The sequence below is a fragment of the Barbus barbus genome, assembly GCF_936440315.1.
Source record: "Barbus barbus genome assembly, chromosome: 11".
Taxonomy (NCBI): Eukaryota; Metazoa; Chordata; class Actinopteri; order Cypriniformes; family Cyprinidae; genus Barbus; species Barbus barbus.
This window is the reverse complement of record NC_136739.1, coordinates 27625309-27638925: the sequence shown is the minus strand read 5'-3', so window position 1 is coordinate 27638925 and position 13617 is coordinate 27625309. Positions and strand designations below refer to the sequence as shown.

The window sequence follows — 13617 nt, the reverse complement described above, 5'->3', positions numbered from 1 at the left end:
TAGAATGAAATGGTCTGTTATTACCTTATTTGGAATGTTCATGAATAATAATGTTGAGCTCTGCTCTGATGGGCTGTTTCACAGTGGGCTCATTTCAGTAGCTCACACAGCAGGAAGGAAATACAGGGAAGATATTTCAATGCTTTCTCGCGCAGTTATTTAGTTGGGTAATTATACTGCAAATAAAATGCGGGCATCAGGGAGCCGCTATTAATATGCTGGGCATTGAAACCGCTTTCGAATGCACGACCGCTTTTTAGTTTCACTTTCAAGATTTTTACAAGATCAGATGCTTGTCAGTGGTGCTCAGGATCTGTAAATCATTCACCATCATCCTCAGTCATCTCTCCTTACTCTGTTTATGTGGTAAGTGAAATATTATGTACTGTAATGTAACAGGCTACCGCTAGCAAGGAGCTAACCATGTCCTTTTAGTGGCTCGCGTTATTTTATTAGAACACGTTATTTGCTTTCAGTGCCTTTCTCAATACAGACAACAACCCATTCATTACTTCACATCCCCTGCACAGCCTGGAACATAACATTTATTTCCATGATCAGCCATTTTCGCTGATGTCCTCGCTTGTTTCTTCACAATACCTGCAGAACTTCTGATGGTTTGGCTGACGGCTGTCCTATATGGGCGGTTATATGCAAATGTTGGGGGCATAACTATTAGTGATCCCGACTGTAACGTACTGTACTATATTATGATTCAGCTATTTTTCAGTGGTCTTTTGCATTCACGAGATTTACATAAGGAGGAAACTATGGTGTTTGAAGCTCACGGTGTGTCATTTCCATGTACAGAACTCTTATTATTCAACTATGCCAAGGTAAATACAGGTATAATGTATTCTGTTGCAAACAAATGCTGTTCTTTAGAACTTTCTATTCATCATAGAACCCTGAAATATGTAACACAGCTTCTATAAAACATATTAATCAGAACAACCGTTTTCATCATTGATAAGAAATGTTTCTTGAGCAGCAAATTAGAATGATTTCTGAAGGATCATGTGACACTGAATTTTCAGCATCATTTCCCCAGTCTTCAGAGTTGCATTCATAGAAATAAATTACATTTTTAAATATATCAAAACAGAAAACAGTCATTTTTAATTGTAATAATATTTCACAATATCACTTTTTTTTCTGTATTTTTGCAGCCTTGGTGAGAATAAGTACTTCTTTCATGGATCAGCATCAACACATGTACCCAAGATAAGAATAAGAACATAATTAAACATAGGAATTTAAGACATAAGAAACATAAAACATAAGGCAACAAATGAAGATCAACGTCAATGCATGTTTACTTTCTGGAAGCCGAGTTACCTGATTAAACACTGTAAATGGATTCCTGTACTGGGCAAGATCTTCAGTCAGCTCTCAGATCCTAAATACACACACACAGCGTGTAAACATAATAAAAGATTAAAAACATGCTGTGAATAAATGCACTTGATTAAGAAGACTAATGAACTGTTGATGGCACAATAATAACAATCATTAGTCAATTTAATTTCAAACTCATTAATAAACTAAAAAGGAAAGCTTAATAATGACAATAATAACAAGTAGGCATTGTAAAGCCACCTTTCAGACGTTTATGGGCCGAGGCACACCAGAGGTTGCAACTTGCAGAGCACAAATGTGCAGCTCATATTTTTACTGAAGTACTTATATGAACTCTTCTATACAAACTTGAGTGTTATTACAGCTGTAAAAGTGTCTAAATCATCCAGACTACAGGGAATTTGCAGGGTAGAGAGGTAAACATTCCCTTTCTGGTCCGTGTACTTTTGCGTCCATTCATTTTTTGTTTTTTAACCCAGAAATGAAATGCGGAAAAAATAGTCTCACCTGAATAAGGAGAGAAATATGCATATATTATGCACCTTTTTACAAGCCATATCCGCCTAAAACAGTTCTAAACAAATATGTCAGTGGATTTTGATGTGAGAGGACAACAGGGGATGGATGTTTTCGCTGGAGGAAGCATTATTATGGATTATGGACTTTGGCCAGAAGCAAAAGTTAAAAGGACTTGATGGATTTGTTTTCATACAAACATGTAGCTTTTCACTTCACAAGTTGTTAATTTATGGACCGGAGTGGTATGGATTACTTGTGATGTTTTTATCAGCTGTTTAGACTCTAATTCTGACGGCACCCATTCATTGCAGAGGATCCATTAGTGATGTAACATTGAATTTCTCCAAATCTGTTTCAATGACACATAATACTAACACCATCCACCATCTCCAGGAACTCAAACACAATGATGACTCAGCAAGTGTATGTACAAAATAAATAAATCTTTATTAATGATTTGCATTAAAAATTATCCCTCATGCATCCCAAGCAGAAAGGGAACATGTCCCCTTTGTCGCATAAATCAATTAGTATTACAGTTCATTACAGCTTAGACAAAAAACAAAAACTCATTCACACTGAGGAAAATTAAGTCGAACACTTTAAATCCTCATCAGAAGATTTGACAGACTATCCTCTGCTGTTTGCAAGAATAAAAATATATTTATGGGCGTGCTAATGTGTGTGCATATATATATATATATATATATTTATAATATATATATATATATATATAAAAATAGTATTTAGTGCTTTTTCTTCTCATAGCACAGTATGTTTAGGAATGTGCTTTGAAAGCTTAAGTGTCTATACATACAGTATGTGATAAGACTAGCAACAGGAAATGAAGACAGCGGTGTGCATTTTGAGTAGAACAGTAGTTGTGATTGGTCAGTTCAAGTTTTAGAGAAAAAAGTGAAATGTATTGCACAGTTAGTTCCTCACAGAGGCTGAATTAGAAAACAAGTCTGATTTACAGTAGACATTTTTGTCCTAGACAGACAAAGACACTCACACAGAAAACTTTAGTCTCCCACAAATCTTTTCAACCGCTGCAAACATCCAATAAAACCTGCATCACATACTTATACATCCCAAAAGATTCATTACATTGCAGTAATATGTACCAGACGGATACCACAATAAGTTGCGTGCCCTTTGTGGATTCGGACAGTGGAAGATCTCAACCACTGCAAATGTGGGATCTGGAATCAAACGCATAAGATTCCCTGCAGCACTAAAGTCCAGAAGCAGATGAGCCTGGAAGGGCTTCACAGACCGAGCCAGAGAGAAGTGCTGGGCCGTTCTCAGTGCAAAGCTTTAACCAGTGTTTGTTGTGACTATTTCACAGGATTCACTACTACTTCTTCACCTGCCAAAGGAAACAAAAGAGTGATATTGATTGATATGATTGTTCCAAAACCTAGTGACCTGCCTGCCTACGGCCTTCTATTGAGAGTACAATTATACAGCTCACACAAATAGTGGATAAAATTCTGAATATTTTTCAACAAGATATATTACTTTAACACCAAATGAGCATATTAGAATGATTTCTAAAGGATACTTTTACACTGAAGACTGGAGTAATGGTGTTAAAAATTCAGCTTTGCCATCACAGAATAAATGACATTTTAAAACATTTTAAAATAGAAAACCATCTGTACTAATATGTCACAATATTATGTTTTTACTGTGTTTTAATCAAATAAATGCAGCTTTGGTAATCATAAGAGACTCATTTCAAAAAGTTAATGTATTCATCTTACATTCAACAGATCAACAGTTCTGTATTAAGCATAATGTGATCCATCAAAACCAACCTCCATCCTCTGTTATGATGCTTACACAGGGGGCTTCCTGGCTGGGAGCGGAGACCTATGCGGTGACACAGCAGCCAGAAGCTCGTTCACTATCTCCTGCCTGATTTCATGTGCTATACTTTCTTTAATCTGTGGGAGGATGAATAAGAAATGATGTTAGACTGCATTAAAGGCAGGAAATCAAACATAAAATGCTGCATAGGGACTCGAATCGGTAAAAAATTATCTTAATCTGTTTATTTACACATATTTGGCAACACACCACTAATATTTCCATCAAAAAAGTAGGTTACACTTTATTTTAACGTGTCCTTGTTACAGTGTAATTATACATGTAAGTACTAAGCAATATTAATGAACTACATGTACTTACTATATGGTTAGGATTAGGGTTTGGCTTAGGGTTACTTGCATGCAATTATGCATAATTAATTATTATTATAATAGTAAGTGTAACGTGTAACAAGGACACCTTAAAATTAAGAGTTACCAAAAAGTATTTTCTGGAATACAAGCATATTTGTGCCGAATGAGAGTGGTACGGTTTCGCATGAAAAAAAAGTTCACTTTTGCATGAAATAAATTAATTTAGGCTTGGCGTTTAAATGTCTTGTTACTAGAAAAGCTAAACTTTTTATTTTTAAACCAGCTGAACTACGATCATACTGCTGACAAAGTTAAGATACAACTTTTAGTTACAGCCCAACACTGTTTGGGAATAGGTATCTATAAACCTGCCATAAAAAATACAAGGTCATTTATGTTAAACTATTTGAACAGTTCTCCATATATGAAATCCAAAGAACTGGCAGTGCTGTGCAGTGTCAAACACATATTGACACACCGATGAGGAACATCAGGTCTTGCCAGGCTGTTACATCACTCCACAGGCCATGAAATTACCCAGGTGACTACAAGGATCCAATTCAGTCCAAGTTTCCCTTAGAAGCATCAGAATTGCTGGACCATCATGAGAGTCTAGTAAATTTGCATAAACTGATGCATGATATTTCATGAGCAAATCTGTCAATCACCACAAACACCACCAAAAACCATTACAGCTACAAAGAACTGTGTCAAATGGTGCCAAAGACAGTTAAATATGCTTTTTCCCGCTTTCTTTTGAGATGGAGAAGGAAACACAAGCCACTTGTGTGTCTTCAGGCTTGACAGCGTAATTTCTAGATTCTTTGGCAGAATCTAACAGTATTTCTTACAAGTCTCTCCATGGAAGTTTATTTCCACCATGGAACAAAAAATGAATAAAAGAATGAATGAATAAATAAAAAGGTAAATTTTAATTGTGAGTTTATATCTCGCAATTCAGGCTTTTACTCACAGAATTTAGTGTTTATATCTTGCAAATTAGGCTTTTCTTCACAAAATTGAGTGTTTATCTATCGCAGTTGAGGCTTTTCCCCACCAAATTGAGGGTTTCTCTCACAATTCAGATTTTTCCTGACCAAATTGAGTGTTTATATCTCGCAATTCAGTCTTTTACTCACAGAATTGAGTGTTAATATATCAGAAAATCAAACCTTTCATCACAAATGAGTGTTTATGTCTCGCGATTCAGGCTTTTAGTCACAGAATTCAGTGTTTATATCTCGCAAATCATCTTTCGTCACAGATTTGAGTGTTGTATCTCACAATTCAGACTTTTCATCTCAGTATGGCAAGTTATTATCTCACAATTCTTAATTGCAAACTTAGAATTGCAGAATAAGTCAGAACTGTGAGATAAAAATCTTATCTTCTTTAAAAAAAATCTTTGGCGAAAATAAGACCATACAATTCTGATAAGTCATTTGTGGCATTTAGCTGTCAGATATAGTTCTGTCACCTCCTGTATGAGATGTTGCAGGTCACCATTCCCTCCACTTCTACTCCTCCGTTCTGTGGGACTACAGTCCTCTTTTGCCCTGCTCCTGCGACCATCCAGTGACATCTCGTCCTCATCTCTGCTCAACTCAAAGGAAGCAGGTGTCATGCTCTCCTCCATTCTCTCTGGAGAAACGGGCCGAGCAACCTCCATTCCAGGCCGTGGAGGTACGGTGGGTGTGAGATTAAGGGTGGCCCGGTAAACGCTGCCCCTCTGTGGGGAAGAACAGCTAGACTCGAGCGTTCGGTTGAGTCTTCCAGGGCTGGACGCCCTCGATGAGCGGCCTGAACTGGGTGTGAAAGCCTCATATCCCAGTTCAGTTTGAAGGTACAATTGCTCCTTCAGGAGGTCCGTCACCTGTACATTCACATAAAATAATTTATAATGGATGAGAGGAAATTGAGAGTAGAATAAGGCATGCAGATGATATCTGATACAGGGCCCTGTAACATGAGAATGATCCACTCACCGGCTCCATGGCCCGCAGTGCTGAAGAATTAGACAGGCTTTCCATGCTGTGACCTATGTGCATGCCCTACGAGACACATATCTGTTACTAAAGGTTAAAAAACATCAACTGCACCAATCAAAAGTTTGGAGTCTGTAAATTTGTTATTGTTTTAAGTCTCTTATGCTCTCCAAGGCTGCGTTTACTTAGAAAAATATAGTAATAATGTGAAATATTAGTACAGTTTAAAATAACTGCTTTCTATTCTAATACATTTTTAAATATTATTTATTCATGTGATACAAAGCTGAATTTTCATAATTACTCCAGTCTTCAGTGTCACAAGATTCTCCAGAAATCATTCTAATATGCTTATTCGCTGCTCAAGAAACATTACTAGTTAAGAAACTAGAAAAAGTATTATCAATGTTGAAAACAGATGTGCAGCTTAATATTTTTGTGAAAACCATTTGGTTTTCAGGTTTTTTTGATTAATAAAAAAATGTGTGATTCTTCAAAGTTGTCTTTACTCTTGATCAATTTGAATACATCCCTGCTCAAAAATAATAATTTAATTAAAAAAATACTGATTTACTGACTACAAACGTTTAAACCGTACTCTTCACTTGACTAGTTTTCATATTTCAGTCTGTGCTAAGGGTGTGACCAAAATTGTCATTTTTGAAAATTGTCACAAAACTGTAAATTTAACTCAACAATGTTTTAGATATTACACAATCACAATGTAATGTCTGTTTATGGTTAAATTATTCTAAATCCATCAGGTTTAGTGAAATTCACACTTAGACTAGTCTGTAATTCCAATCCTGAGAGGTTATAATAAAAATGAGAAATAAATGTTTTGTTCGATTACTTTCTAACAGGAAAATACTTTAGGTTGCATATTAGGTACAGTAGAATAGGTACGCTATGCTATTACATCATAATTAGAGTATTACTTCATTATGTAGCAGTTATATGCACTGACCATGTGGTGACGGTAAAAGCTGGGGTGCTGCGAGCTGCTGCGCATCTGTTCATTCAGGGAGAGCAGACGATCTTCCAACTGCAGCTCCAAATCCTGCAGCTCCTGCCTGACTGCAGTCCGCAGTGCTTGAAGTTGCTCTGCCTCCCGCCTGCAATAAAAGATGTAAGGATTCAAGTTTCTCACAATTCGTTTTATCACAAGTCGCTATTCGAGGAGGCAGTGATCATATGAATTTAAGGTTGATACAGAAAAGCAATATTTTGACACTGTGATCATCCAGTACCAATTTGATGCTCTTTATTTATTTTTCAACATTGAAAAATCCTTAGTACGCTGTAAAATTTCCACCTACTAACAACTACTACTTCAATTGGCTCTCATTTGAACTTAAATTATATTGTTATTAAGTTGAATTCCATATTACTTTAACTCACCAAAAAATTAAGTTATAAGAAAACTTTTTTTTTTTACAGTATATTTATGTTTTGTTCACACATTTTCGGGTTATTTGTTTTCCGATTGATTTATTGCTATATATGTCTTTTCTCCATGTCAAACTGCACAGCCATTCAGTGCTACAGGAAATTAAAAAACAAAATATTGTAAAAACAGTTAAATATTATTCCAATTAAAAATAGATGTTTCTATTTTAATAGGCTTTAAAATATAATGTATTCCTGTGACGCACAGCTAAAATTTCAGCATCATTACTCCAGTCTTCAGTGTCACATGATTCTCCATCAGAAATCATTCTGATATGCTGATAAATCATTAGTATGTATGATTTGTTTACACATTTTAGGGTTCTTTGTTTAATGATTCATTTATGGCTATATCCGTTTTTAGGCATTTAGGACAACAGGAAATTAATATAATATTTATATTTTCATTAGAACCGTGGTGCAAACATACACATAACCTTAAGTTTGTTCTTTTTAAGGATTGAGTCTATTATTTTGGTGAATGTAAAAAAAAAAAAAAAAAAAAAAAAAAAAAAAACATTTAAATATTTACAGAACAGTACAAAATACATTTTGTATTATATTTTTTTCTTAATTTTTTTGTGGTCCTCAGAACCCTGATACATGCCACAAAAAAAAAAAAATGTTTGGCTTTCTAGACCAGAAAATCTTACAGTGTCTGAGATTTGGGCAAAAGGAGCCAGAGGGTAAAGCTTTTGCTCTTTGTGGCTTGTGATTTGGGGATCTATGAGTTCCTCACCTCTCATCTGGACTAAGATGCTGGAAGACCATAGACTGCTGTCTCATGAGAGCCAGCTCCAGATCCATCATCTGAGTCCGGAAGACGTTCAGACTTCTGCGCCGCATCTGGAGCTCCTGCAGCACACAGCAAGTCAGTAGGGACAAAAATAATGAGTTAAAGACTACTCTTGCACAAGCTATATGAGCATCTCAATTTCATTAGAGGCTTCTAGTGACGCAACTCAGGTTTATGAAAACGAACTAGCATGTGACTGCTTCATGTTTGGGAAATGATGTACCTCATAAAGCGGTTGGACAGAGCGCGGTGCACTGATCCTGTCGATGGGTGTGTCACCTCCATGCAAGGATGAGCTCTGCCAACAAAACCACAGATCGGTTATGACTTATGAGTCACACAGGAAAAGCATGTCTAAACTGAGCCCAGGATAATGCAGACTCGGCTGATTATTTGCACTTCGGGTGGGATTCGCAAGAAACCGGAACACACTTCCTTGTTCTACTTGCAGATATTTTACTGTGCAAAACAAAACAGTTATTACAGGTCAGAGGCTACATACATACACACCAAGCACGTATATACATACATCTATACACACACACACACACACACACACACATATACATAGTCATAGCCAAAAATATCAACACCCTTGGTAAACATGATCAAAGAAGGCTGTGAATATGAATCTGCATCGTTAATCCTTTTGATGTTTTATTTAAAAAAGAAAATCACAAAAATCTAACCTTTCATTGGATAATAAGAATTTAAAATGGGGGGAAATATCATTATGAAATAAAGGTTTTTTTAAATACACAGACACAATTATTGGCACTTCTAGAAATTCTTATGAGTAAAATATCTCTCAAGTATATTCCCATTCATATTTACAATTTTGAGCAATCTAGGGTGATTATGAACATAAAATCATCCAGCCATGGCTTCCTGTTTCACAGAAATATAAATAGGAGGGAAAACAAAGCTCACATTCCCTTAATCATCCATCACAATGAGAAAAACCATAGAAGATATTTCTGATGTGCAGCAAAAGATAATTGAGCTTCACAAATTAGTGAAGTGGCTTTAAGAAAAGAGCTAGAGCAGTGAAAATTCCCATTTCCACCATCAGGGCAATAATTAAGAATTTCCAAATCAACAGAAAATGTTACAAAACTGCCTGGAAGAGGACGTGTGTCTATATCGTCCTAATGCACGGTGAGAAGGAGAGTTTGAGTGGCTAAAGACTCTTCAAGGACAACAGCTGGAGAATTGCAGAAAATAGTTTAGTCTCGGGGTCAGAAAACCTTTAAAAAAAACATCTACATCACCACATGTGGTTTGGGAGGGTTTCAAGAAAAATTCTCCTCACTCATCCAAAAACAATCTCCAGCATATTCAGTTATCAGACACGACTGGGACTTCAAATGGGACTGGCTTCTATGGTCAGATGAAACAAAAAAAATTGCTTTTTAGCAGCAAACACTCAAGATGGGTTTGGTGAACACAGGGATAAAAAGTACCCGATGTGTACAATGTACTGCTGTATTTTTGATGTTGTGGGCCTATATTTCTGCTGGAGGTCCTGGACATCTTGTTTAGACACATGGCATCATGGATTCTATCAAATACCAACAGATAAAAAATCAACAAGTGACTGACTCTGTTAGAAATCTTATAATGGGCCATGTTTGGATCTTCCAACCGGACAATAATCCAAACACCAACCTCAAAAACAACACAAAAATGGGTCACTGAGCACAAAACCAAGCTTCTGCTGGCCATTCCAGTCCTCTGACCTGAACCCTGTAGAAAATGAGTGAGGTGAACTGAAGAGAAGAAGCACCACCGTCATGGAGCTGGGAATCTAAAGGATCTGGAGTGATTCTGGATGAAGGAATGGTCTCTGATCTAACAGCTCTGAAAATTTAGAGCTGTTAAACTGGCAAATGGAGGTTTCAAAAAGTATTGAATAAAAGGGTGCCGTTAATTGTGGCCAATGTGTATTAGAGAAAAACATTTATTTCATAATGATATTTCTCCCCATTTTAAATTCTTATTATCCAATGAAAGGTTAGATATTTGTGATTTTTTTTTAAATAAAAGATCAAAAGGAATAACAATGCAGATTAATTTTCACAGCCTTCTTTGATCATATTTACCAAGGGTGCTGATATTTTTGGCCTTGACTGTATGTATAATATATAATATATGTATCGCTTTTTATTTCTCCTCTTTCCTACTACTTGTTTCACTTCTGTTTTAGTTTTTATAACCATTTCTTACTATGTGTAATTATTAAATTGTGGTTTTTTTCAGCATGTGTGTTTGGCAGTGTTATTTTTAAGGATTACTGATAAACTACTGTCGTTTGATTTGTATTTGTTATTTATTTTAATTTTAGTTAAATTATATCTGAATTTATTATGTCTGTATAGGTCTTATTACATTTTTGTTTTATTTAATTTGTGTTATTTTAATACTTCAACAAACTAAATGGAAATGAAATAATATATTGAATTTATAAATGTGTTTGTGTATATATGTGTGTGTGTGTGTGTGTGTGGATGTACATACACGTAGTTGTTTTTTGGTGTTTGGCTTAATGCGGTGTTAGAATCATACTCATACCTTTTGTTCTTTATTTTGAATTGTTTTTAGCTTTATTTTTTGTTTTTCATTTTAATGTTATGTTTTGAATTTTTTGTTGCATGCATTTGTCATTTTTATTTCTTTATTTTTAACGTGTATAGGTAGTATTTATAAAGTTTTAGCTTTTAGTTTTAGTTGTTTTAATACTACAATTGATTGTTTCTGTTGTCCTCATTTGTAAGTCGCTTCGGATAAAAGCGTTTGCTAAATTACTAAATAATAATAAATATATATATATACACATACTGTATATATACACACACACACACACACACACACAATATATTATAATATTATTTTATATTAAAATTTATACTAGTTGCAACACTGCTTAGTAATCATAAACAATTAAATTCCACTTCTCTAGCAACATTCCTTAGGAAGTTCTTTCTCGTCTCGACACATCCCACTCTATGTTTCCCAATCACTGTTATGTGTAAATAACATAAAACAGTTCAACCCATGCAAATATATCTTCTGTGTTATGGCAAAAACACCACCAGCTAACCTATTTCTACTGTCAAATAGTGTATACTGTCATTCCGCCCTGCTTTAAATCACAAACAATTACTAATAAGAGTATGTCAGGCACAGCCTCATTAATAACCACATTTTCCATAGGTTAAGATTGTTTGCAGAGTCATAAAATAAGGTTGTGTAATACATAAGTATACAAAGAATTTTGGCTGTTCTTACCTGACCAAGATTCTGCATTGTCCCACGAATGTCATGCAGGACCCTCCTGAGCTGCATCTCTGTGCTGCCCATCACAGGTACGGGGGCAGGAGGCATCTCAAAAGAGCAAGGGAAGGGGGGAGATGGATAGTATGGATGACTGTAGGGGGCACCAGGGTGATGAGGAGAACCGTTGTGGCCCAGACTGTAGGGGGCGCTGTGGGTTTGCGCATGATACAGGCTGCCGTGCATGATCAATGAGGGAGCTCCCTGAGGAATGTTATAAGGTGAGTAGAATGGGCTGTAAGGCGCACTTTGAGGATGAGCATAATGCATATTGGGCTGGGGTGTAAATGGCACCCCCTGTGGTGGAGTATATGTATTGCTCTGAAGAGGTTGAGGATAAGGTGAGCTCTGTGGTTGTGGGAAGTGAGCGTGGTTGGGAAGTCTGGTAGGGTATGAGGAGTTGTAGGCCACTCCTTGTTGTGGAAAGTAGAAGGACCCATGAGGAGGAGGAGGAGGGTGGGCTGGACCGGTAAATTGACTAAGGTTTGGGACGCTACATGTGCTCCAGTTTGGACCTTCTCCCAAGGGCCTCTGAGGCCAGTCTGCAGGGACGCTATAAAGCGAGCTGGAAGAGCGAGTCAGATGCTGGGGTACGTTGAGAAGGTGTGGTTGTGTGCCCCTGCCCGTCTTTAAACCACCTACTGGAGCAGAATTTAATAGAGTAGATTGGCCACCAGCATGATCTACTTCATCTTCTTCCATAATGGAATCCACTTCTTCTCGGTCACTGCGATTCTCTTCGTCATAGCGGTACGAGTATGAGGGTGGGGTACAGTGCTTGACCGAACCCCTTCCGAGTTGGATTCGCATGGAGGTGACCACTCGAGCTGGGCTGAGCGAAGAAGTCGGGAGGGAGCTAGATCTCCTTAAAGGATTCCTCTCCAAGCTTTCCCTTAGTAAGTTCCTGTCCCTCACCCATACTCGGCCGGGACGTTCCTCATCCATAGAGCATGACCTCTGATGGGCTGTTTGGAGGGCCATTTGTCTCCTTTGAGTAGTAGAGTGGCATCGCTCAAGGTCCGAAGGCTCTGGAAGATCTGGCCCAGAGGATGGACGTAAATCCTCAGAGGAGTCTAGATCTATGCCTAAACCAGGCTGGGATATATTGTCTTCATGAGCTACACCCAAGATGAAATCTGTTGCAGTATCTGCCATTGTACTCGAATCCACTTCTGGAGAGTCTGTGGTGGGTTCTTGCGCTGTGGTGAAATTGGATTCAACTATAGAAGCCCTATCAGAGTCAAGAGAATGGAGCAGCCCATTGGTGCTAATGTTGTCAAAGTCTGAATTAGGAATCTGAGGGCTGGTGATTTCAGGGACTTCTCGGTTGGCTCCACTTTGGCTAAATGTGCCTCTGTTGGACTGAGGATGGGCTTCCTCACCCTGCAATCTCTCAAAGTTGGGGTACTCCAATGCTATGGGTGTGCTGACTTCTCCTGCATGCGATGTCACTGTGGTTTCACTGTCACAGCTATCGGAGCTTTCTTGTATCTAAGAAATTTCAAGAGAGAAGTTTCACTTCCATTATCCAATGAAGGACTGGTTCTTATAAATGTTGATGTTGAAAGAACCCAGCAATTTATTTTTGTCCTCATTTATGTTTTGTAAATTCCCCTATGAACACATATGCCATAATTTTAAATTCTGGTAAATCTTAATTTATCATTTCAAGAACATTTTCAAGATTTAGAGGGAGATACAAAGATTTCAGACATACCAAATGCTGGGTTAGACTATGACAACGTCCACTACTTACTATATTCCTATGAAAAATTAGATATTCCTATAGAACTTATTAAAGTCAATATTCTCATTTTTTGTATTACCAGTAGCCCGAAAGCATGTTCATAAATTACTACACAATATTAATGAGGTTGGGAACATCCATGTTTAACAAAATGTAGTTTAAACCAATAACTATAATAAACATGAAGTCTGAAATTTTCATCTAAAAATGAGCATTTTAATCAGGTTCAGTAATTTTACT

At 36.9% G+C, this 13617-nt stretch overlaps 1 protein-coding gene across 5 annotated transcripts in view; it reads right to left on the bottom strand.

The window, feature by feature from the left end:
- Positions 1-2352: 2352 nt before the first annotated feature.
- The window catches only part of LOC306877398 (protein ITPRID2-like), a 46826-nt gene continuing 35561 nt past the window's right edge, over positions 2353-13617 (bottom strand). For all 5 annotated transcript variants that reach the window (XM_079429164.1, XM_079429165.1, XM_079429166.1 and 2 more), the window contains 8 exons: positions 11586-13121; positions 8521-8595; positions 8241-8356; positions 7020-7167; positions 6053-6118; positions 5545-5940; positions 3702-3830; positions 2353-3250 (listed from right to left, as the gene is read on the bottom strand). In XM_079429164.1, the coding sequence (XP_079285290.1) occupies positions 3723-3830; positions 5545-5940; positions 6053-6118; positions 7020-7167; positions 8241-8356; positions 8521-8595; positions 11586-13121 (2445 nt within the window). In that variant the 3' untranslated portion in view covers positions 2353-3250; positions 3702-3722. The remainder of the gene's footprint in view (positions 3251-3701; positions 3831-5544; positions 5941-6052; positions 6119-7019; positions 7168-8240; positions 8357-8520; positions 8596-11585; positions 13122-13617) is intronic.